Genomic DNA, 27,786 nt, shown 5'->3' with positions numbered 1-27,786 from the left:
TAAGCAGGAAAATGTTTTTTTTTTGGTTTTCGCTCACAGAAGAGTTGAAATAGGACTTATAAACAATTAATGAGTGTAAAACTATTCATAAATCTTCTGCATACAGTAAATCATGGTTAATTGAAAACTTAAACTACACATTTTTCTGATACAGAATTTACTCAAAATTTTTAAAATCTGCTCTTCAAGTCTAGGCAGAAACGAGCTTCTCTATTTATTTGTCAATATTCACACTGAAATCCCGATGAATATACAATAAAGCTAGCGATTTCAACAGAATAGTTCACTGATAGATCTCCACGGTAGCACTTGCGAGATGTTGTAAACCAGTGTACGTGTTTGCCATCGAGCGACCTCCCTATTGAATTCGTCAAAATTACATATCCAGGTCAGTTTCGTATGTCTCAGACCATGTTGAGATTTGTTTGTTTGCTATATTTCCTACAACACGAAGAAACAGATTTTCTCATAATACCAGATGCCACGTGCACTCCACTCTCCAGTTTCATTAACAAATTCAAATCTTGTAAAAGATACAAGTTACTGTCCGATTTTGTCATGATCTCCAATAAAACTTCTATTTTGAAACCAAATGCTGTTATTTAATGACATTTCATCAGTTAAAAAAGTGACAACATATGTGTTTCCTTTTATTTGAAAGAATTAATATTTAATTTATAAATTTTTATTTTGCAATAATTTTTTTTACATGCTGAATCGATGTGCACCCAACTGTGGTTAGCGTATCTATAGAGGGAGCTACGCGCCTGTTCACTTTCACACTTTAATTCCTTTTTTTTTTTTTAAACTCTTTTTGAAGAAGTTGTAAATACTACATCTTCGCTAGCCAAGGGTTACGATCCACTCCCGTTCTCTTCACAGGCAGATGTAAATACTATTTAAGGAATTATGTAAGATAGTGTTCAGTCTTAAATTGTAAGTTAACGTTTTCAAAATTTAAAAATTCACGTCATTAAACAGGAATTTCTGTTTTTTCCTATTGTAATCAGATCTAACAAAACATTTACAGACAAAATATATTACAAACTTAACTGTAGCAGTATACATGTAGTCCGAGATTACTCTTAGACTATATACATGGTATACATGTATTGTTTTTGTCGAACATGGTATCGGGATCGTTCGCCCTGATTACATGTTCGCCCTAGGTTCGTTCGCACTGAGTTTGTTCGCCCTGGTAATCCATTCGCCCTAAGTTCGTTCGCCCTATTCTCATTTTAAATGATATGTATATGTTACATTAATGAAAGAAATGTATATTTATATATATTAAAATTTATGTTTATCTATTAAAGATCATTAAAGCTGAATACAGAATATTAGTTAGATAAAAATCGTGTATTGTAACACTTTATTTTATAATTACTCTTAATTACTGTTGATTGCTGATTAGGTATAATTTGAAATCTTTGATATCACTGATTGTTATATGATAATGAATTGTCGTTGATGGATTGATAATGAAAATAACATTTTTCTCAAATAAAATAGTCAGCTTGGATGGGTTAAAACACTGAGGTACAAATTGTTAGGCATGAAAGGAAATTATTTTCGTAGCTTGGCTTCTTTGAAAACTCTTTGAAAGTGATTGTCAAACTCTACAAGCCGTTCGACAACCCAATAGTGGCTTTGTATGTTTTAATGCTCTTTAATATACCGTAAGGATACAACTTAGTTTGATATATTTGGTATATATGATTGTGATAGTGAATAACAATTGATCAATGTTCAGCATGCAGTCTGACTGTGTATTTGGTATTTGTTTTACTAAAAGTAATTCAATTTAGTGCTTCCAAATCTTCGTTTAGGCTTGTAACGTAATGACATACAGATACTAACAGTAACTTAGTTCTCAATACCTTGAAATCACAATATCTTGTAGTTCTGAAATTTACAGGAACTTATAACCTAGTAGCAGCTAGCTGTAGACAACACAATACATCGTAAATATTCGGCGAAATTGTAGACTGACTTCAACATATTCAATTAAATACACACAACACAACACTGTAATAAAAAATAAAAATCAGGGCGAACATACCGGGGGCGAACAGGTCTCAGGGCGAATGGTCTCAGGGCGAAACGGAATTAGGGCGAACAGTAACTAGGGCGAACCCAAATCAGGGCGGACGGACCCGGATTCGTCGAACATGGTATCAGGTCCGTTCGCGCCCAATATACTTTCGCACCCTACATGTTCGCACCTCGCACGTTCGCACCCAAGGTCCGTTCGCACTCTACACGTTCGCGCCCAATTTTAATTCAAATTCCAGTTGAATATTTGGAAAATCATGATTGTTTTTGTTTTTAATTACTTTGATGTAAATACTGAATGTATTTATAGCTTGGTATGAGTAAAAGATTAAATATTTTAAATGAAAAACACAAAAGATAATTGATTTTAACAGCTTGGTCCCCTTGATCTGCAACAATGAAATAATAAAATATAGCAATACACTTTTATATAAACCAAAACATGATAAAATTTATTGAACGCACAAAAAAAAACGTAGTCAGAATCTCACTTCATTTTAAAACAAGTCAATGAAACAAAGTTATAGGCAATACACTAAACATGATTAAGTGTTATTCAACACAAAATAAAACGTTGACAGAATCCCACTTTAATTAGAAAGGAATATTATTATTTTTTAATTAATACACTCTCAAAAACATGATTAAGATTTATTCAACACATAAAAAATGCTGTCTCGCTTTATTTTGAGACAATGAAATCAATTATACTTTTAAGAATACTACTTGCCAAAACTTGATTACAAAGTTATTAAACACAAAACCAATTAAAATTGGGCGCGAACATGTAGGGTGCGAACGGACTTTGGGTGCGAACATGTGAGGTGCGAAAGTGAAAGGGGGCGAACATGAGTGGGTGCGAACGTGAATGGGCGCGAACAGACCCGGATTCGTCGAACATCATCTTTCTGAAATGCAGGTCTGTTTATATTAATTTCTTTGAAAGAATTAAAAGTTTGATTTGTTTTACATTAAATATGTTTTGTCATATCTCCACTTAATTATTATTCTAGTCACCAATAAGTGAGGGTCCTTATACTTACCAGTCCTTTTGCTGTGTTTTCAAAATCACTCCTCTGTTTTGTGGCAGGGAAAATATTAGTCATTTCTTTCTTTCCATTTTCCTTTGAAATCTTATTTCTACTTTTTATAGTTTTGACAGTCGCTTTAAATAAATTAGTAACATCTGACATTGTTTTGAATTGAGAAAAAGGTAAACAATATGTGTGACAGGTTTGTGACGGGTTACCTATGCTTCCAACTTGGCACTTTTCGGTTCACAGATTCATCTGTCAACAACGACGAACTTATTTTTTATTTTTATTTTTTACTTGCTTATTATTGGGTCGTATAACGTGGATTGTGTGGCCATTTACAGCAAAACAAAATTCACTAACTATCTTATGTATGCAAGATACATATCACAATTATTCATTGAAAATAAAATATATATGATGGCCTTTAGCAACATTTTGGTCTTCAGATTTTGTACATCTATGTCGACTTTGCGTTTGAAACAAGTACCGTTTGAATTTGATTAAAAAGAACATAATTGACATTGAAATAATATTTATGAGGAAAAACAAAAAGTGGAAATGATGGTATTTAGAAACCAAAATGATTAAGACGGACATTTACCTTCATTTTATAGTTTTATTCGGTGTTGTTTCAAGTATTGAGATAGAAGAATGTTACGAAGACAAATGTGACGAGGTTTACGTCCCTCATGCACCACTAGTTTTTTGTACAAATTTGTAAGTCACTAAGTGGTTGTAAAATTAACAATCCAAACATCCCTTAAATAAATAATATGAGGCAGGAATTACCTGTGAATGGGGACGAAGTCTATGAGTTGTTTTTTTAAATCAACAATGTTAAAAAGAGAAACGGAAAATATTGAACATTTCGGACTTAGTTCTGTTGTTAGGGATTCTAGTTGTGACGTTATTGAAGTTATGACGTCTTATTCAATATAATCAAAGAAATTCAAAAACATGACCAAAAAAAATTGAATGATTTTGAGTTCATTAATGGAATGAAAAATTCGGGGAAATTTCCCGATTTTTTTTAATTTATTTTTTTTATTAAATTTTCTACTGTAATAGGAGACTTCGTCCCCATATTGTCCCTGAATCCTGAAATATGGAGATTTGAAATATCTTTTCCATGAAAAATTATCCAAATATTGGTCCAACATGTGTATTGTCGGTGACATAGTTGGGAGCGTCGATCCTTAAATTATCTTAGGCCTGTTGGCACTAAATGTCTCAATGTGCAGGTTTTCTCATTCATGCATTTTGCTCAATGTTTTTTCTTCTCTGTGCTTGCGCTGGTTAAGATTGGGATTAAAGTATCAATTCTGACAGTTCTGTCAATGTAAGGCCAAAAATAATATATTCTTCTTTCTTGCTACTTGACCTACATTGTACCCTATTTTTTCATGCCTGAGCCTCTGATTTTTTTGACCAAAATAGAAAAAAAATAAAAAGAATTAATTTGGTTCCATCACCACAATTCTATTTCAGTCTTTGTATGTTTCACTACCTCCAGTGCCAGTTAGGCTAGTGTGCCCATTAGCTCTTGAAGGTTACTTTTCATTAGTGTGGACATCATTCAGACAAAAGACATTTAGAAACTCAGCTACATCATTTTGTACATGTACATTTATATATGGATATTTTTAATCAATACTGATTCAATAGCATGAACTTACACAGTTATTTCTTAAATTTCTTTTAGACAATAAACATAATAAATTCAAATTTAAAAATTGATCCGGTGTCATATGGTATTTTGAACCCCATGGTAAAATGACCCCGGGGTCAAAATACCGCTATGGTAAATTGAACCCCCCCTGTATGGAAAATTGAACCCCCATGGTAAATTGAACCCCCTTGTTTTTTTCATTCTAGATGATTAATAAAACATTTAACATTATATAAAAGCTAATCAAATATTAAAAATCATTAATACAAAAAGGGGAGGTCAATTTTCAATGATTGGTTAAAAGAAAAATATTTGCTTGGTATAATCGCTCTGAAGTCTTAACCAACAAAATTTCATTCAAAAAACTTCTTAAAGCATTAAAACCAAACAATGTAGCTTGGACACTTTAATTCTTTGAAATTAAAAATATTTATATAGAATGGTAGACTTTTAAATTTTAATTCTCCATGGTAAAAAAGGGGGAGGGGGTCAACTTACCATGGCTCAGTTAATCTAAAAAGTAAAATTTTCAAAACATTTTTTCAAGCTAATAAAATAAATACATACTACTTATTGGAGTATAATAAATATTTAAAGGAGTTACAGTAGCAAGATATTTTAACATGAAAGGTCTTTAGATGTATAGTAGGGGGTTCAATATACCATGGTACAATAACATGGCTAAGTAAAATTTTCAAAATATCTTTTCCAGCATGTTAAATACATACAAACTACTAATTGGGGTATTAAAACTATAATAAGGAGTTAGAATAGCTTGGGTTTTTGAAATTCAAGGTCTAAAGTAGGGGGTTCAATATACCATGGTAAGGGGGAGGGGTGAGGTCAAAATACCACAAAAATATTTTTTCTATAAAATATCTTCCAGCATGTTAAATGCATACAAACTACTTATTGAAGTATTTTTACTATGTTAAGGAGCTAGAATAGCTTGAATTTTTGAAAATCAAGGTCTATAGAAGGGGGTTCAATATACTGCAGGGGGGTCAAAATACCATGGAAATTATTTTTTTCCCTAATATCTTTTCCAGCATTTTAAATACATATAAACTACTTGTTGGAGTATTATTACTATGTTAAGGAGTTAGAATATCTAGAATTTTTTTAATTTAAGGTCTATAGTAGGGGTTCAATATACCGCAGGGGGGTCAAAATACCATGGAAATTAAATTTTTTCAAAATATTTTTTCCAGGATGTATAATGCATACAAACTACTTATTGAAGTATTATAACTATATTAAGGTGTTAGAATAGCAAGAATTTTTGAAATTTAAGGTCAATGGTAGGGGGTTCAATATACCGCAGGGGGTCAAAATACCATGGAAATTATTTGTTTTCAAAATATTTTTTCCAGGATGTTAAATGCATACAAACTACTTATTGAAGTATTTTTACTATGTTAAGGAGTTAGAATAGCTTGAATTTTTGAAAATCAAGGCCTATAGAAGGGGGTTCAATATACTGCAGGGGGGTCAAAATACCATGAAAATATTTTTTTCTTCAAAATATTTTTTCCAGGATGTTAAATGCATACATACTACTTATTGAAGTATTATTACTATGTTAAAGAGTTAGAATAGCTAGAATTTTTAAAATTTAAGGTCTATGATAGGGGGTTCAATATACCGCAGGGGGGTCAAAATACCATGGTAATTAATATTTTTCAAAATATTTTTTCTAGGATGTTAAATGCATACAAACTACTTATTGAAGTATTATTACTATATTAAGGTGTTAGAATAGCTAGAATTTTTGAAATTTAAGGTCTATGGTAGGGGGTTCAATATACCACTGGGGGGTCAAAATACCATGAAAATATTCTTTTCTTCAAAATATTTTTTCCAGGATGTCAAATGCAAACAAACTACTTATTATACGACCGCAAATTTTGAAAAAATTTTCGTCGTATATTGCTATCACGTTGGCGTCGTCGTCGTCCTCGTCGTCCGAATACTTTTAGTTTTCGCACTCTAACTTTAGTAAAAGTGAATATAAATCTATAAAATTTTATCACAAGGTTTATGACCACAAAAGGAAGGTTGCTATTGATTTTGTGAGTTTTGGTCCCAACATTTTAGGAATTAGGGGCCAAAAAGGGCCCAAATAAGCATTTTCTTGGTTTTCGCACTATAACTTTAGCTTAAGTTAATAGAAATTTATGAAATTTTGACACAAGGTTTATGACCACAAAAGAAAGGTTGGGATTGATTTTGGGAGTTTTGGTTTCAATAGTGTAGGAATTAGGGGCCAAAAAAGGGCCCAAATAAGCATTATTCTTGGTATTCGCACAATAACTTTAGTTTAAGTAAATAGAAAATAATGAAATTTAAACACAATGTTTATGACCACAAAAGGAAGGTTGGTATTGATTTTGGGAGTTTAGGTCCCAACAGTTTAGGAATTAGGGGCCAAAAAGGGACCCAAAATAAGCATTTTTCTTGGTTTTCGCACCATAACTTTAGTATAAGTAAATAGAAATCTATGAAATTTAAACACAAGGTTTATGACCATAAAAGGAAGGTTGGTAATGATTTTGGGAGTTTTGGTCCCAACAGTTTAGGAATAAGGGGCCCAAAGGGTCCAAAATTAAACTTTGTTTGATTTCATCAAAATTGAATAATTGGGGTTCTTTGATATGCCGAATCTAACTGTGTATGTAGATTTTTAACTTTTGGTCCCGTTTTCAAATTGGTCTACATTAAGGTTCAAAGGGTCTAAAATTAAACTTCGTTTGATTTTGACAAAAAATTAATCGGTTGGGTTCTTTGATATGCTGAATCTAAAAATGTACTTAGATTCTTGATTATCGGCCCAGTTTTCAAGTTGGTCCAAATCGGGGTCCAAAATTAAACTTTGTTTGATTTCATCAAAAATTGAATAAATGGGGTTCTTTGATATGCCAAATCTAACTGTGTATGTAGATTCCTCATTTTTGGTCTTGTTTTCAAATTGGTCTACATTAAAGTACAAAGGGTCCAAAATTAAACTTAGTTTGATTTTAACAAAAATTGAAATCTTAGGGTTCTTTGATATGCTGAATCCAAACATGTACTTAGAATTTTGATTCTGGGCCCAGTTTTCAAGTTGGTCCAAATCAGGATCTAAAATTATTATATTAAGTTTTGTGCAATAGCAAGTCTTTTCAATTGCACAGTATTGCGCAATGGCAAGAAATATCTTATTGCAAAATATTGTGAAATAGCAATTTTGTTTTTAATTAGAGTTATCTTTCTTTGTCCAGAATAGTAAGCAAGAAATATCTAATTGTAAGAAATTTTTTTATTTGGAGTTATCTTTCTTTGTCCAGAATCAACTTAAATCTTTGTTATATATACAATATACAATGTATATTCACTTTTTACTACCAACTGATAAATTAAAATAGTCTTTACCATTCAGTGATAACAAGCAGTTTTTTTACATCTTAATATTTTATGATGTATTTAAATGAGTAGTAATTGTTGCAAACTCCATTAGAAATTTTAATTGAGATTAGTTTTGGAATAAGGGAAAGGGGGATGTGATTAAAAAAATTGGGTTCAATTTTCTCATTTGAAATTTCATAAATAAAAAGAAAATTTCTTCAAACATTTTTTTTGAGAGGAATAATATGGGCAGGAATTCGCTAATGCTCCTTTAGTGTGACATTGTAAGAAAAAAATAAAAATCATTATAAGCTTCTAAATTTTTTACAAATTATTGCTACAAATGGTGTCCTTCTATTTGTAACCAAAAAAATCATTTTTAAACTTGCGTCAGTTTGGAACCAAAGCAAATAATGAATTTGGAGCATGTAACATGGACACTTTTTCCAAATTGAGATTAATGATTCCTTAACTTATTCAACATTCAATATCATATATATTGATCACAAAACATTGTCTATCATCAAAACTCTAAAATGTATATTTTCATTTCTTTCAGAAATTTTGTGAAAACAAGTTTCTTCTACTTTTCTGTCAATGTTACATGCAATGTTTAAGAGAAAAAATACAGTAAGAATCATTTTCTTTCTGAACATGTAAAGGCTCTTTTTCATTGTGTTACCCTCACATTAAAAAATTGTATTAATATTTTTGCAATTATCTCATTTCTGTCATAAAATAGTGACTTAAATGTTGCATGTAACGTGGACACAAAAAATATGAATAATGAACCATGCCAGAATTGACCTTAAAAGATATAAAAAGCCTCCAAACAACCATCTGAATGTAAATTAAACAATAATACTGCCACATTTCTCATATATGATATGATTTAAATAGTGGTTAATACCAAAACCATTCACCTAAATTTCAGACAGCAGACATATTTTTTAACTATACCAGAAGTTATGCTTGTTCATGGTGGTACACTATGGAAGGCTAAATTAAAAGATATTCAAATGTCAAAATAACCAGAAAAATAAAATTAAGACCAAAGATGGATCAATTGATGAAGGAGTCATCCAAAATTTCCACAACATGAAACATTTTTATATCAGTAAGTAAGCAACCGTTTTTTTTATGCACAGGGATGAGATTGATAAGAAGACAACCACACAACCATCAGCATCCACAAGTTTCTCACTCAATAACTAATACTGACAAAGTAAGGGTACAAAATGATGACATGTATCCCTCATTCATGTGACACAGTTACACTTAAAACGCATAGTATGAAAAACCAAGACAAAACATGGACAAATCTACGAGAGGTTGATACAGCTGCATTTATTGAGAATCTTATTTTCAATCGTTTACATAACTTCTATAAAGAACAATTTGGGTTTCATCTTTGAGGTTGTTGTCTGATAGACATATTACCCCATATCTCGTTTTATTTCTGCTGGTTAATCTTACATTTATGATAACTTTTTAAGGTTTAAACAATAAATTTTATTTCAAACATTCAAAACAAGTTTCTTGTTTCTTGTTTTCTGTCTCCAACATCTTCAACTATCTATCTGAAAAAAGAAAAAAACAAAACAACAATTAATCTACCCTCAAACAGAACCAAAATCCATGCATAGATTATAAAATTTACAATAATATAGAAACTCTCAAATATCTTGTTTCGATTTTTCAATGCCATTTCATCTTGAAAACTTGTTACCTAAACTACAGGAAGCCACAATTTAAGGGCCCCATAATGACCAGTGTAAAACAATTCAGAAGAGAAAACCAACACCCACTAGACCATAGTCCTGTTTTCAACTTTATTTGGCCTTCTTTTACTTTTTTGTTTCATTGGCGTCACTGAAGAGTCTTTTGTAAACGAAAAGCGTTTCTGGCCTACAAAATTTCAATTCTGGTATCCATGATGAGTTTATTATTATTATTTTGAAATCAGAAGGAGCCTGAACCTCTTATAATGCAAAAGATATTCTGGAATGTCAATTATTGGCATAACAATTTTTAAAAAAATGTTACAAATTGAATTCCTCATGATTTCTATAATGAGCATCAGTAAATACACATGATACATGTGTTGACTGGTGATTGAAAAGGGATAAATAAACAAGATTTTGAAATAACTATCTTCTACACTGCTGTAGAATAGTCAAATTGGAGATCACTAGTATGTCTGCATGCACAGTCACCATCATCTGGTTTTCTGAGACAGAAAAACACTACTATCTGACTGGCTGAAAGGACCGTCACCACCTGACTCACTAATAGGGACCTTATCAGACTGGCTTACACAGACATCATAATCTGCCAGGCTGATAGGGTTATCACCATCTGACAGGCTGAAAGGGATATCACCATCTGACTGGCTGACAGGGACATCACCATCTGACTGGCTGACAGTGACATCACCATCTGATTGGCTGACAGGAACATCACCATATGACTGACTGACAGGAACATCACCAACTGACTGACTAATATGAACATCACCATCTGCCAGGTTGACTAGGACATCACCATCTGTTGGCTGACAGGGATATTACCCTCTGACTGGCTTACAAGAACATCACAGACTGACTGACTGACGGGAACATCACCAACTAACTGATTGACTGATATGTACATCACCATCTTCCAGGCTGACAGGGACATCACCATCTGTCTGGCTGCCAGGGACATCACCATCTGACTGGTTGTCAGGGACAGTATCTTTTTGCAGCATCTTCCTGAGAGTTTTCTTCATCACATTTATTGCTGATCATCTTTTTCTTTCTTAGGTTTATATTGCCTGTAGATTTTTTTTATTAAAAAAAGCATGTAAATTTTCAAGACCGACACCAATTTTGTTGTCAATGAAGAAATACACTTCTATAAAGAATATTTATATTTAGAAATAAAGATGAAGTTTGATGGTGGTAAAACAAGTTAAATTATCAATAATCTCTTTATAGAGCAAAGGAGTTAGTAAATGTTATCAGTTCTGTTCATGCGTGTAACATTGACAGAAAAGTAAAAGGTTGTATGTCAATGTTACATACATGAAGACCAGAAGATATAAGTGGTGTGCTTAATAGTCAACTTTGGAGAAATAATATAATTGCTGCCCAGTAATATCTAATTAATCATTTAGGTTATAAAATGTTATATAAATGTCTGACTTTAAGGAAGTAATACCTTTGCATGTAACATAAAATAATCTTGACACAAAATATTGTTGTCAATGTTACTAACTAGTGTTAAAAGACAAATTGAACAGGAAAACATGAAAACGCTTTAATTTTGTAAAATAAAAATAAGATAATAGCTCCATATGGCAGTAAGTTTTGTTTACGCATGTAACACTGGCCTGAACATGTAAAAGTCTAAATAATAGACTCTGTCAATGTTACATACACAATTTCTTAATGAAAAAAAAGTTTAATTTGGGTTTACTTTATACATTATTTTTTAAAATAAGTATCATAATAATAACTTTGAATATTAAAAATTAGATTAACTGTTGATTTTAACACAGTAAAATCTTCTCATGTAACACAAAAAAGACCTGATACAAAAATCGTAGTCCATGTTACTCATAAAGTTATCATAGGAGCATCAAAGAAATTGTGTGATGACAATATTTCAGATGTTAGTCATTTATAAACTCAGATAAACTCATTTTAAAGCTCATAACAGAGGTTTGGAAATCAATGCTTTTAAAACATTATAATTCTGGGTTATGTATGTAACATTGACAGGAACACCAACAAATGATGAGGAAAAATTGCTGGTCAATCAGGAAAAAAATAAACACAAATAATTAAAACTCATTTATTTCTTTAATATCATTTTAATGAAGCAAATTTAAATTTCAACAAGATTTTAATGATTGAATAATTGTATGCACATTTATTAGGTTGTAGCATGTAACCTGGACGCAGAAGATGTGTCAATGTTACATGCCTTTAAACGATAAGAATTACAAGTAAATATTGTAAAGTCTAGAAATCAAGAAAGATCAACAACTTCTCTGTTTAGAATTCAGCATAAATTTACATTTGATTTAATATTATGCACTGGCCAATTATGCTTTAAGTGTAATAAAGTAATATTGTTTTTATTCTGGTGTCAATGTTACATTTTATGTTTTCAAATTAAGTGGCCAGTTATCTTTATAATGCTGAGAATGAATACAAGTACTAGTTAATCAAATTGGCAATTAATCTGTGGTATTTCATGTAATAAATTAGATTGATAAGGCAAACCGTACAAAAAAAAGCTTTTGCATGTATCATAGACACCTTTCCTTGGTAAATATTTTCGTGTCAATGTTATGTACATAAATCTCTCCAGCAATAAAATGAATATCGTATGGGTCAAACCTGTTTAAATACAAGATAAACTTATATTTTTTGACAAAATTGCAAAGCAAGTCACACATCATTATCAAAGAACCTAATTTACACTGAAAGTGCATGTAACACTTCATTGTGAGGTAAAATTAACCTGGTCCCACTCTCTTATCATCTGCTTGATCACTGGTAGATGCCATGTGTGAAAGATGGCAAAGCCACATTTTAATGTAATTGTCAGTGGGTTGAAATGTGAAAAAAATAATTATGGTAATGCTTACTATAAAAAGTATGCAACTGTTATAAAAAGATGAGTATTATTGGGCAGTATTGACACGAAAATGAAATAAATTTTCTTACCTTCTATATTTTTCAAACTTCAGTTGATTGATAAAAATCATGAAATCCAAATTGTACCCATTGTTGACAGCTTTCAAAATTTGCCATGCTGGACCAATAACTTGTTTCCAAAGCTAATCAGCTAATGAAAAGGTGCATGTAACATTTGTTGACGCGAAAAGTTACATGCACTTGTCCATTTTCAAACGTATTTTATTTGCAGCAATAATCGGATTCTGTACAAAATGGGGTTTCTAAATGATAGACAGATCATTTTGCAGTTGATTTTCAACTATTATAGTAGAACAATTCTTCAAGCATATTCTAAATATGGCTAGGGGTTTTGCCACTGCAGAAATGTCACACTTTTTGTCTACAGTTTTCAACTGCCAGCACTTAACAAGTGCTGATTTTTTGTTGATTTTTTCAATTGGATCCAATTTTTTTTGCATTTGGCAATAAAGACTAACCCACTTTGATATTTAAACAATGTTTATTCTCCAAATTTGCATGATTTCTTTATTTTTTAATTGGATAAACACTATTGACCCTAAAATTTCACTAGCGAATTCCTGCCCATATTCAACAGCATAGTGAATTGCTCTAAGAGAAAACAAAAATTTTAATTTCATTAGAACACATTCATTCTGTGTCAGAAACCTATGCTGTGTCAACTATTTAATCACAATCCAAATTTAGAGCTGAATCCAGCTTGAATGTTGTGTCCATACTTGCCCCAACCGTTCAGGGTTCAACCTCTGCGGTCGTATAAAGCTACGCCCTGCGGAGCATCTGGTTGAAGTATTATTACTATATTAAGGTGTTAGAATAGCAAGAATTTTTGAAATTTAAGGTCTATGGTAGGGGGTTCAATATACCGCAGGGGGTCAAAATACCATGGAAATTATTTGTTTTCAAAATATTTTTTCCAGGATGCTAAATGCATACAAACTCCTAATTGAAGTATTATTATTATGTTAAGGAGTTAGAATAGCTAGAATTTTTGAAATTTAAGGTCTATAGTAGGGGGTTCATTATACCACAGGGGGGTCAAAATTCTAGCTATTCTAACTCCTTAACTTAGTAATAATACTCCAATAAGTAGTTTGTATGCATTTAACATCCTGGAAAAAATGTTTTGAAAAAAAATAATTTCCATGGTATATTGACCCCCCTGCCATTCCTGCGGTATATTGAACCCCCTACTATAGACATTAAATTTCAAAAATTCTAGCTATTCAAACTCCTTAACATAGTTATAATATTCTTACAAGTAGTTTGTATGTATTTAACATACTGGAAAAGATATTTTGAAAATTTTACTTAGCCATGGTATTTTGACCCCCCTGCAGTATATTGAACCCCCTACCCTAGACCTTCAATTTCAAAAATTCTAGCTTATATAACTCCTTAACATAGTTATAATATTCCAATAAGTTCTTTGTATGTAATTAACATGCTGGAAAAGAAAGTTTGAAAATTTTACTCTGCTAAGGTATTTTGACCCCCCCTGCGGTATATTGAACCCCCTACTATAGACCTTAATTTAAAAAAATTCTAGCTATTCTAACTCCTTTATATAGTAATAATACTTCAATAAGTAGTTCGTATGCACTTAACATTCTGGAAAAAATGTTTTGAAAAATAATAATTTCCATGGAATTTAACCCCCCTGGGGTATATTGAACCCCTACTATAGACCTTAAATTTCAAAAATTCTAGCTATTCAAACTCCTTAACATAGTTATAATACTCCTAAAAGTAGTTTGTATGTATTTAGCATACTGGAAAAGATATTTTGAAAATTTTACTTTGCCATGGTATTTTGACCCCCCTGCGGTATATTGAACCCCCTACCATAGACTTTAAATTTCAAAAATTCTTGCAATTCTAACTTCTTAACATAGTTCTGATACTTCCAGAAGTAGTTTGTATGTATTTAAAATGCTGGAAAAAATGTTTTGAAAAAAAAATAAATTTCCATGGTATTTTGACACCCCCCCCCCCCCCGCGGTATATTGAACCCCCTACCATAGACCTTAATATTCAAAAATTCTAGCTATTCTAACTCCTTAACTTAGTAATAATACTCCAATAAGTAGTTTGTATGCATTTAACATCCTGGAAAAAATGTTTTGAAAAAAAATCATTTCCATGGTATATTGACCCCCCTGCGGTATATTGAACCCCCTACTATATACCTTAAATTTCAAAAATTCTAGCTATTCAAACTCCTTAACATAGTTATAATATTCCTACAAGTAGTTTGTATGTATTTAAAATGCTAGAAAAAATGTTTTGAAAAAAAATAAATTTCCATGGTATTTTGACCCCCCCCCCCCTGCGGTATATTGAACCCCCTACCATAGACCTTAATATTCAAAAATTCTAGCTATTCTAACTCCTTAACTTAGTAATAATACTCCAATAAGTAGTTTGTATGCATTTAACATCCTGGAAAAAATGTTTTGAAAAAAAATAATTTCCATGGTATATTGACCCCCCTGCGGTATATTGAACCCCCTACTATAGACATTAAATTTCAAAAATTCTAGCTATTCAAACTCCTTAACATAGTTATAATATTCTTACAAGTAGTTTGTATGTATTTAACATACATGACATACTGGAAAAGATATTTTGAAAATTTTACTTAGCCATGGTATTTTGACCCCCCTGCTGTATATTGAACCCCCTACCATAGACTTTAAATTTCAAAAATTCTTGGAATTCAAACTCCTTAAAATAGTTATAATACTTCAAGAAGTAGTTTGTATGTATTTAAAATGCTAGAAAAAATGTTTTGAAAAAAATGTATTTCCATGGTATTTTGACCCCCCTGTGGTATATTGAACCCCTACTAAAGACCTTAAATTTCAAAAATTCTAGCTATTCAAAATCCTTAACATAGTTATAATACTCCTAGAAGTAGTTTGTATGTATTTAACATACTGGAAAAGATATTTTGAAAATTTTACTTTGCCATGGTATTTTGACCCCCCCTGCGGTATATTGAACCCCCTACCATAGACCTTCAATTTCAAAAATTCCTGCAATTCTTACTCCTTAACATAGTAATAATACTCCAATAAGAAGTTTGTATGTATTTAAAATGCTGGAAAAGATGTTAGAAAAAGAAAAAAAAATCCATGGTATTTTGACCCCCCTGCGGAATATTGAACCCCCTTCCATAGACCTTAATATTCAAAAATTTTAGCTATTCTAACTCCTTAACTTAGTAATAATACTTCAATAAGTAGTTTGTATGCATTTAACATCCTGGAAAAAATGTTTTGAAAAAAAATAATTTCCATGGTATATTGACCCCCCTGCGGTATATTGAACCCCCTTCTATATACCTTAAATTTCAAAAATTCTAGCTATTCAAAATCCTTAACATAGTTATAATACTCCTACAAGTAGTTTGTATGCATTTAACATACTGGAAAAGATATTTTGAAAATTTTACTTAGCCATGGTATTTTGACCCCCCTGCGGTATATTGAACCCCCTACCATAGACCTTCAATTTCAAAAATTCCTGCAATTCTTACTCCTTAACATAGTAATAATACTCCAATAAGAAGTTTGTATGTATTTAAAATGCTGGAAAAGATGTTAGAAAGAAAAAAAAATTCCATGGTATTTTGACCCCCCTGCGGAATATTGAACCCCCTTCCATAGACCTTAATATTCAAAAATTTTAGCTATTCTAACTCCTTAACTTAGTAATAATACTTCAATAAGTAGTTTGTATGCATTTAACATCCTGGAAAAAATGTTTTGAAAAAAAATAATTTCCATGGTATATTGACCCCCCTGCGGTATATTGAACCCCCTACTATAAACCTTAAATTTCAAAAATTCTAGCTATTCAAACTCCTTAACATAGTTATAATATTCCTACAAGTAGTTTGTATGTATTTAACATACTGGAAAAGATATTTTGAAAATTTTACTTAGCCATGGTATTTTGACCCCCCTGCGGTATATTGAACCCCCTACCATAGACTTTAAATTTTGAAAATTCTTGCAATTCTAACTCCTTAACATAGTTATAATACTTCAATAAGTAGTTTGTATGTATTCAAAATGCTAGAAAAAAATGTTTTGAAAAAAAATAATTTCCATGGTATTTTGACCCCCCTGTGGTATATTGAACCCCCTACTATAGACCTTAAATTTCAAAAAGTCTAGCTATTCAAAATCTTTAACATAGTTATAATACTCCTACAAGTAGTTTGTATGTATTTAACATGCTGGAAAAGATATTTTTGAAAATTTTACTTTGCCATGGTATTTTGACCCCCCTGCGGTATATTGAACCCCCTTCCATAGACCTTGAATTTCAAAAATTCAAGCTATTCTAACTCCTTAACATAGTAATAACACTCCAAATTGTAATTTGTATGTATTCAACATGCTGGAAAAGATATTTTGAAAATTTTAATTAGCCATGGTATTTTGACCCCCCTGCGGTATATTGAACCCCCTTCCATAGACCTTGAATTTCAAAAATTCAAGCTATTCTAACTCCTTAACATAGTAATAACACTCCAAATTGTAATTTGTATGTATTCAACATGCTGGAAAAGATATTTTGAAAATTTTAATTAGCCATGGTAATTTGACCCCCCTGCGGTATATTGAACCCCCTACTATAGACCTTGAATTTCAAAAATCCAAGCTATTCTAACTCCTTCACATAGTTATAATACTCCAATAAGTAGTTTATATGTATTTGGCATACTGGAAAAGATATTTTGCAAAATTTTATATAGCCATGGTATTTTGACCCCCCTGCGGTATATTGAACCCCCTACTCATAACCTCTAATAAAAAAAATAATAGCAAATAAATTGTAAATTAGATTATCTGCAATACTATTTCTTAAAAACAGGGGGGTTCAATATACCGCAGGGGGGTTCAAAATACCATATGTGAAAAATGACCCCGGGGTCAAAATACCATGCGGTATAATGACCCCGGGGTCATTTTACCGCATGGTATTTTGACCCCGGGTTCAATTTTTAGGGGGTTCAAAATACCATATGACACCGGCTCTATCTCAAGATTTTTACAGTGTAGTGTACTACTAATGGGACAAATAATATCAATATTATAGAAACTTCTACTTGCTCTAACTCAAAATATTGACAATTCTGTGTTAAGGGGTATAAAATTCAGTTTGACAGCTGCAAATGTAATAACATTTGACCTTTTTTAACTGGACCAAATCATAAAGATTAAGCACCCAAACTTTTTTAATGTGTAATTTCATCCCCCTGGCCTACTTAATATTTCATGTATTCAATACATGTATCAAGAAAACAAAGGACGATAACTGTGTCCTTGGACCAGGATGGGAAGCCAACAAGTGTACAATAAAGGCAAATGATCAATGATTTCCTTGCATGTTGTTGTAAATGTGTGTTTTGGTTCTTTCCAAGTAAAAGAATATTGTTATTTATTGTAATAAGAGAGTTTATATAAGTTGACAGAAGTTATTTCTAGTGTTTAGTATATCGAATAAGTAATTAACGTACGTTTTACTTTATGTTATTAGCTGTATCGATTACGTCGTATATGGAGCAACTTTGTCATGTATTGTTCAGAACGTTACCGTTGGGTCAATATTTTAAGTGTGAACCCAAAAGTGTACATTTATGAGTTCTTAACTGGATGAATTAATATGTCTAGATTTGTTTATTCATAAGATTGCATTATTATAAGCATTTTGAGTCGAGGACTCCTATATTTTATGTAAGCGTTTTACGTTATGTTTTTCTTCCTGCTTAGAATATTTACTTCCGGTAATTTGAAATAAATACCAGTGCAACGTCACGTTCGTTAGTCTTTGCTGTGTTGACGTTTGGCTTGCAGCAAGGCTCATCCCGGGGGGTCCTAGAGGTAAGAAGCAGCACATTAGCTGTATGCCTTGCATTTATTTGCCGTATTTATCATTGTACATAATATTTAAGATAAACCCAGTTGACCCGTATGAAAATACACGAGAAAGATTATTGTTTTAGCAGCTTCGCCCCGTATGTTTATTATATATTATTGTTGGAATATTGTACTTGTATGGAAACATATCGGCTGTTTAATAAAAGTATCATTTTTACTATTGATCATTCATTCACGCTACTAATGATGAGAGAGAACAGACAACAGATTTGACGTCCGTATTTATTTATTACCCCGTGTATTTACTTGTTTTATGAGTATTCGTATTTGCTGGCTTTATAACTATATCAAAACATAGCAAGAAGCAGAAATTACGACACATATTCTTGTTTGTGATTGCTTTACATTATTATAATGTGCAAATCTGTCATCTCACACATCTAGGATGTACAAAAAATGTAAGGAAGAAGAGATACATTTTACATATATCTAAACAATATATCTTTGTACCTAGGCCTTGAATGGATTCATGAAGGAAATTGGACAAGGACAAACTATACCTTATTAACTTAAACCTCTACTTTTTTTACTTTTACAATGTTTTATAAGCAAAGCTGCATGTTTTGTATATGATTGTATTGTCAGAAAATAAATCTCAATTATTTGTGTCCTTATAGTATTTTGGTGGAAAGTTGTCTTCTGGAAGCCACACCACATCCTTTCGTTTTCAAACACTGCACTAACTTAGAAATATATATACAATGTACATGAAATTGGTTTTTTTTACTTTTCTTATTGTTTAGGTTTTTTTCCCTATTATTTAACAATGGTTATTTTTATGATTTATATTTTTTACAGACCATTAGAGTTTCTGAACTGTAGTGATCCATTAGATTTAAATGGTAATGCAACAAGACGTCAAGAATTAGGATATGGTTGTACAAAGGTCAGTATGATTACAAAAATGCTAGGTCTGAAAAGATGTTATCTTTCTCTTTTTCTCATGTTTATATTTTGTGCTGGCAGGAACTTTTGACGTTATTGATTTTTTTCCCTGCTTGTACGATTCACAAGAAGTGTTGGTTTGAAAAATTCAGATTATTCTCTCTTTACTTTACTTAAATTAGTTTAATTTGACATTTTCTAATTTGACAATTCTTGTTGAAGAATTTTTAATCAGAAATTACATGTAAATGATGCATATAAAGAATTATATAGAGATGAATTAAAAGATTTATAAGCTAATATGGCCAAACTCCATTTTGAATTATAGTATGGTGGGAGAAGATATGAAGATGTCCAGAAGACCAAAGTAAACTGTTCTGTTTTACCAGGGATAGAATGTTTTGGTGACAGATATTTCCTTAAAGATGGTTTTCCATGTATCAAGTAAGTTTGTTAATCATGTTAATTGTATCTGGCAATTTTAGCTTGCCTTTAAATGGTGTTCTTGTGAAAAGGTGAATATTTTATATATGGTTAGAAGTAGTAGAATGCAATAGCAAAATTTTAAAATACAGGGCTTTACGCCAAAGGAAAATAATCCAATAGTTTTGAGTCATACATGAACACACACTTTGTTTAATCAATCATTTGATACCCTGGGGATACTTTATATGACACTAGATAATATTATCTGTATGTTTTCCATTAGAAAATTGGCTAACTTTAGACTATTAGTTCTTGCAGTTGATTCAAATAAATTATTAATGTCTGTAAAACTTTCTAATCTGTTTTTTTTTAGTCAAAAGGTATTTGAGATTTCACTGTGGAAAGTATTGACAATACATTCAATACTCAGAGCTTAAATATTTCTTACTTTTTTCAGATTAATTTTTATTATAATATTAGTTTAAAATGTTTCATTTTTTTTCAGATACACAGGTCATTATTTCCTAACAACTTTAATATATTCTGTACTTCTTGGTTTTTTGGGAATGGACAGATTTTGTTTAGGACAAACAGGTACATAAGAATTAAATCATGACGTATAAAACTATACAAAAAATTCCAGTACTGGTATATAATGATTGATTAGATACAAACATGTGAAGATGGTTTGGTTTATTCTTTACAACATATACTTTGAGACCATGGTATTACCACGTTTTTCTAAAATTATGATAAAAAGTACAGGATTTAAGTGGCAAAATGTACAAAACTTTCATGGTTTTTGATAAAAAAAATTAGGAGAGAAAACATTACTATTGTCTAGAAGAAAAGTACATGATATAATTTTGATATGAAATACATGCATGAGGTACTGAGACAGAGAAAAACTAGTTATGATATAAAATAAGAAGATGTGAAATGATTGCCAATCAAACAACTGTCTACAAGAGACCAAATGACACAAAAGTTTACTTGACAATATTGTTAAAGTTGATTTTCATAATGCAAAAAATGGTAAATACTTAACACATTCTAAAACAAGAAATTGATATCAACAGAATATTTTTTTCATACTTTTGAAGTAGACTTTGAGAATGTCATATATAGATTCCATAAGTATTCTACTAATTACGCTCCTCGGCTCTTCGAGGATGTAACTTTAGCATTCATTTCCCGATGTGCAACGAGGCATCTCATTTAAAAGAGGTCAAAATCCTTGACCTATGGGTATGACGTAGCTATACCTAGCTATAAATACTGCGGCTATTACCTGTGCCAATCATATTATTTTTCGAGCAGCGAGGTGTCTAACTCGTTATAATCTGTGACGACGTCCAGAATTTTAAGATTTTGTAAAACTGAGAACTTTGTTTCAGTATAAAATGTTTTATAAACATTAATTATCTTGAGAACTTATTATCCAAGTTCGTTAATTACAACGTATTTTATCGTTGTTCTATTTTCTAAACCTTGTTCTAAAAATACACGTGTACTGTGATGTGTAACACACAGGTGCTTATCACGTAATCAATGGTGGACCGAACGCGTTCACTCTTTAATAATTAATATCGTAGTTATTTTTAACACGAATGAATCTCTATACAGAAGTATATGAGTAGAATATCTTTCTTGTTCTAAGGTAAGTTCAAAATGTACGGAGGTGTACTCGTATATTCTTGCTATAATGTACCCACGTAGTGCCGTACAATTTATAGAAAATATAGCAAATATATTTGAGATTTATTATCACAAAATGTTGTGATTAAAATACATTTCTTATTCAAATATAAGAAACTGTAATGTAGTGCATTGGAATATGCTAGACTACGTGTCGATATGAAACACCTGTATGTGTGTTACTATAAATAGACAAAGTTAGTGATTTTTCGGAAGGCATTATGTGCCACTTCCAATCTAAGGTATCTGAAAACCTTTGCTAAAATATGTTATATCAAATAACGTTCAAATAGCTAATTTTTAAAAAGCTTATTTGTCTAAAGCAATTAATGAGCCTAGAGACTTAGTCCTTGGTGTGTCATAAATGTGACAACAGTTCAGAATGAACTTACAATATTGTTTTAACAACCAGAATATATACAGAATACCTATATCTTTAATATGCAAAGCCATTAAGGCTTTAAAATAAGCTCTTTGTGAGATAATAATACTGTGTTACAGTTGAAATATTTACAGAAATAATATTATGTGATTGATATTTAATATCTGAATATTGAGTAGCAAGTGGTATATCACGGCAAACAAGACCAGAAATAGGTCGAAGGTGGAACATCTAAGCATTTAATGAATAGTTCCTTGTAGAGCATTTAACATGCCACTAACAAACAATTGATTAGGTAGAAACATACTGTAGAAAATAATAGTAAAACAATTATTATTGTTTGAAAAATTTGCAACAATGCATTTTTAAAATATGCAAACTTTTGTTGCATAATTCTGTACATGAAGTTAATCTCATGTCTTTACTATGATTTAAGATTTATATCTTTATCTTGGCAAAAATAAAGCAGAGGAGTATTGCCAATTGTTAACTTAAGCTTTTTGCTTTTGAAAAAGAATTAGTGCAATATGATAATGTTGTAAATTGTGAGAAGTGTAATGCCAACATATCAAAACATACTAGTTGATATCAAATAGTAAAAAAGAAAGATCATAGGATCTTCTGAAAAAATTATATGATTGACTTGCATTGGTCAGATGTAAATTCCTTTTCTCAAGGATAATTTTTATGATGTTGACATAACATGCATTATAGTGTTACCGACCAGGCAAGGGCTGTAAACAGTATAGTCGGTCAAGGTCGTTAAAAACTTCCATATATATATGCAGTGTGGAAGGAAATAAAAATAATTTCCATTGGATGGTTTTATCATTGCCTTGAAATTCATTAAGGTAGATTTCAGATTATGAATACAATTATTTGACACTTGTAAAATGATACGTTCATGTACATTTATTACCATATTTTTATAAAATATAATAAGAGTTTTTCAGTCTTATATCTTGGCATTGTTATAACATTAATTATGAATATAACAAACAAAGCCTTGGAATAGGTAAACAGTAGCTCTTTTCTGAAGAAAAAGCTCAAAGTTATTGTTCACACAATTGTAGATCTTGATCTTGCTGTCTACAAGGTACCAGTAATAGTAAACAACTTTTTACTGTAAAATATAGTTTGAGATACAACTACCGGTATACTAATTATTTAGGCTCTGACAAGAAAGGATTATTTCCAAAAAGTCCCTATTTTGACTTGCAGAAAATAGTATATAAAGGTGCTTTTTTGACAAGACAAATTGTGCTTTACAATCTAAGTAATGATACTAGATATGATAAACTTTAATATATTTATTAAATTGCTAATGGTAGCAGCAATGAATGTTACAGAACTATACAAAACAAGAAGATTTTTCTCTCAACATGCAAAGTTTGGTTTGATGTTGGACATGAAACATCTGACATTTTCCTTTTTTTTAAAGGAATACTATAATGTACATTGGATATGTGCATCACTAATCTTTAAGTGACTATTAAAGTGTTGCCTTGTTATAGGCTATAAGTCATAGCTCTGTAAACATTTGTATATAATGTTAAGGGGACTAATCTCCTACAAATTTTTCGTGTCAGATAGCATATACTGAAGAAAGTAGTATTACATGAATTTATGTAGAATTTATAAAGTTTCTATAATGATAATCAAATGATTATATTGCATCTGTGCATCTGTATTATTGAAATCCATGATGGTAATTAAAAATACAAAAAGAAAATGGTGATCTTTCTAGACTGCATGAGCTTGAAATAGAATTGCTATATTGATGCTTTTGTATCATCAGTTTATAAGAATTGACATAGTCATACTATGATATATATATATATTATATATTATATATTATATATCATTTATATATTTTTATGCTCCATCGAGAAATGAAACTTTGAAAAGTCTCTATCATTTTTTGTCTATAAAGCATTAGAATTTGCAAAGCAAATTGCAAACTTATATTTCGTACATGTACACTGGAATTTCTTTTCAGTTCAATAAGAATTTACTTTTCTTAAATATATGCAGTTATATTGCTTTAAATATAACATAGCCATAATTTATATAATATCAGATGTATATATATAGAAAATAGTACATGTAAGATGTATCATAAGCATATTGTACAAAAGAGCAGTTCAAGACTTGATTGATATAGGTTATTATATACAGTAATAGTTATATTCCTTCAATATCTAACATGTGTATGGATATCAGGATGGGTGAAGGTCATTTTCAAATGTTACAGTTTACAATGAAGTATAAACTTTGTAACCCTTCTCCAGTTCTTTTCAAGATAATTATCAGATTATCAGATGAGTGTTCACAGAACAGTAATACTTAAATGTTAGAATTTTTAAAAACAAGCTGGATCAGGTTTTAATTCTGGATATGTTGATCTATATTAATTCTTATAACATAAGATATTAAATAGCTACACTGTATAATTTGTTTATACTTAATGAAATATCATAACGATGATACTTTTGAGATGGTTTACTTTAGAATGGTACATTAGATGCAGTAGGTATATGTAGACCGTGTCTGTATGATGTGTTGGACTTTATAAGATTCAATTTATTATCAATACTGTTTGATATATAAATGTATATAATTCATATACTACATATACCCATCATGCCCATTGTCATAATCTAACATGGAAAGTAAATTTACTAAACCAGATATCAAATACTATATTGTAGTTGGTATATTCCAGATAAAAATGAATAAGATGAAATTTGTAAATATAGTCACTTCATTAAGTGTCCTGAATAAGAACTACAGTAGAGGCTGTTCATCTTTGACATCTACATGTAGTTTTAAATAAGTCAACCTTTACTTAACAGGTGACCTTTGTGTGACAGTAATCACCTATGTATGACTTTTTAATATGACTCAGAGAGGAGTTTTTGATTGCTAAGTTATGTTAAAGTTATGAATATTAATTCTATTTGAAGCTTTCGTTGCTTACTTGAGCTTTTGAATCAGTTTTTCTGTTCTTACAATATTAAAGACAGACTGAATGCAAATGTCATGCAAAGAGATAATACTTGTAGAACTTGCAATGACGGTTTTTAGCTTGTAAATGTACTAGATATTTTACCATGGATTGATATTAGATAAATCATGTATACATAATATTGAAATATTGAAATCTTCAGAAGGCTAATGAAAATCTGTATATGGCTGTGTTTACATGTTATTTAAACTACTGTCTCCTGAATTTGTTCTCAAATTCTTGTTTTTTCATACACATCTGAACTACAGAGAGTGTCATGTTAGAAGAGTACAAAAAAGAAGGGCTACAGGATTAAACACTTTCATATATTAAAGACAAGTGTTGCTGAATAATATGTCAGTAGATATTTAGATATACAATTAATGGTTTTTAAGCAAGTATCAGGCAAATGGTATTTTGAAAATTCTAAACTTGATATATAGATATAGGAAGATGTGGTATGAGTGTTATATATGCTCTTTATATAGTTAAAAGCATTTCTCTTGAATGTAAAGAATAAGTTATTATTCTTGAAAATAGTGAAATTCAGACTACAAAATTTATTGATATTTTGATATATATTTATTTTCAAAATTACTTGAAATGTTTTTGAAACTATTTATTTTTTATACCTAGACTAACAATATTAGTACTTTACCTTCATATTTAGATGATATTTATTATTAATTCAGAAAGATTAGTTAGATTGACTACTATCTTAGTCTCCAGTATATTCTGGACTGAGTCAGCAAATTATGATTTGCTCTCTGTTAGTTGTTCAGGGAACTGCTTGTTTGTGCCAACACTTTGAATATGCTAAAGTTACATCCTCGAAGAGCCGAGGAGCGTAATTAGTAGAATGGACTCTCATCCAAGTATAACTTGGAATATGAAGGATGAGAGTCATTCTAGTAATGGAGCCTGAGGCTCAAGAGGATGTAACAATTTACCCACCCAGTTTGGAGGGTACTGTTTGCCCATCCCTATTGTTTTGGTTGCACAAACAAACTTTGAAACATGATTGGCACAGGTAATAGCCGCAGTATTTATAGCTAGGTATAGCTACGTCATACCCTTAGGTCAAGGATTTTGACCTCTTTTAAATGAGATGCCTCGTTGCACATCGGGAAATGAATGCTAAAGTTACATCCTCTTGAGCCTCAGGCTCCATTACTAGAATGACTCTCCTCCTTCATATTCCAAGTTATACTTGGATGAGAGTCCATTATTGTCATCCTTTATATTGTACTAAGATGAAATAACTTGATCTAGTTACTGATATTGTTTATTTTTTAGTTATTGGACTTACAAAAGTATCAAATGCATTAAAACATACACTGTAAATATTTATAATTAAAAAAAATATAAAATGTAATATTATAATGATTTCAGGTACAGCTGTTGGTAAACTGTTAACCCTTGGTGGTTTAGGTGTATGGTGGATAGTAGACATTGTATTATTAGTGAACGGAATTCTATTACCTAATGATGGCAGTAACTGGGTGCCTTACTATTAAAAACAGTTTTTAAAATTAGGATAAAAACTGCTTTATACATAAATAATAGAAATAATGTTCTTTTTATTGTGTCAGAATATTGTTTGAGTTGTCAAGTTGTCAGACATATTGACAATAACTGCAATAACAAAATTTCAGAAAGTAATTTGAATGCATATTGGCTACTACAATGAGTGATCATGTAAAATGATTCATTACTTTGAAAGCTTTATATATGTTTTTTAGAAAGCACATTATATTCATACATACAACTTCAAATCTTAACACCACATCATATTCCATAATAATCATACTCATCAAATCAGTTTCCATCTACCGGTAGTTTAACATTTGTATCAGATAAAGGAGCATTAACTTTGTAATAAAAACACATTTTCTTTACCTTTCAACTCTGTGATAACTTTTCATAAAATATATACACCATATGAACATACTTTTGATATAACATCTGTCATGTACCAATTCTGTATATTGATCAGGAAAAATAAATTTGGTATGAAAAATAACAGAAATAATGAATATAAGGGAGATAATTCATGATTTTACTGTAGTATATATAGAGTGTGAAATACCATTGTTTTCACCATAAGCCACAATTGGGATTTTTTTCAAGAAACAAACTTATAAACTTAGTCTAAACCTTGTTCAATTTGAAGAAAATTTATTAGGCCAATATTTGTTAGACCCAAAATAAAGGTTCCTGTTGCTTTCTTAAATAAGGTAATATGAAATATATTTTTCTGCTCTTGGTGTAAGGATAAGTTACAAGATGTTACATAATAATGAATAATTGGGTGCAAGATTATTCAAACGCTAAATTTTGAATATCATGATTTATCTTAATTCGATGACTGCACCCATGTTTCTCAATTGGTAATTGTAACCTATTTATGGTGAAGACTAAAAACTTCCATAAATAATCAAAAGTGTTGTGAACATCCCATTTTTTTAAATCACATAGGCAAGCAATATCAATACCAAGACATGTTTTGGATTTTGATTTAAAAAAAATGAAGGTATGCTGGAGTCTCAGAAGTTCTTTTACAAAGTTCTTTCTTTTATA

General features: G+C 30.8%; 2 protein-coding genes across 3 annotated transcripts in view; one reads left to right on the top strand and one right to left on the bottom strand.

The window, feature by feature from the left end:
- Nucleotides 1-3,336, bottom strand: part of LOC134715986 (syntaxin-18-like) — a 44,461-nt gene extending 41,125 nt beyond the window's left edge. For both annotated transcript variants that reach the window (XM_063578616.1, XM_063578615.1), the window contains exon 1: nucleotides 3,099-3,336. In XM_063578616.1, coding sequence (XP_063434686.1) covers nucleotides 3,099-3,248 — 150 coding nt within the window. In that variant the 5' untranslated portion in view covers nucleotides 3,249-3,336. The remainder of the gene's footprint in view (nucleotides 1-3,098) is intronic.
- Nucleotides 3,337-3,576: 240 nt separating this feature from the next.
- LOC134715985 (TM2 domain-containing protein 2-like) lies at nucleotides 3,577-27,786 on the top strand. Its single transcript, XM_063578614.1, has 5 exons — nucleotides 3,577-3,809; nucleotides 19,607-19,694; nucleotides 20,022-20,137; nucleotides 20,625-20,713; nucleotides 26,599-27,786. Exons 1-5 carry the CDS (start codon nucleotides 3,673-3,675, stop codon nucleotides 26,721-26,723), a joined length of 555 nt encoding a protein of 184 aa, XP_063434684.1. The 5' UTR covers nucleotides 3,577-3,672; the 3' UTR covers nucleotides 26,724-27,786.

Source organism: Mytilus trossulus, chromosome 4 (assembly GCF_036588685.1).
Source record: "Mytilus trossulus isolate FHL-02 chromosome 4, PNRI_Mtr1.1.1.hap1, whole genome shotgun sequence".
Taxonomy (NCBI): domain Eukaryota; kingdom Metazoa; phylum Mollusca; class Bivalvia; order Mytilida; family Mytilidae; genus Mytilus; species Mytilus trossulus.
The sequence above is the reverse complement of the archived record's forward strand: the minus strand, read 5'-3'. Positions and strand labels throughout refer to the sequence as shown.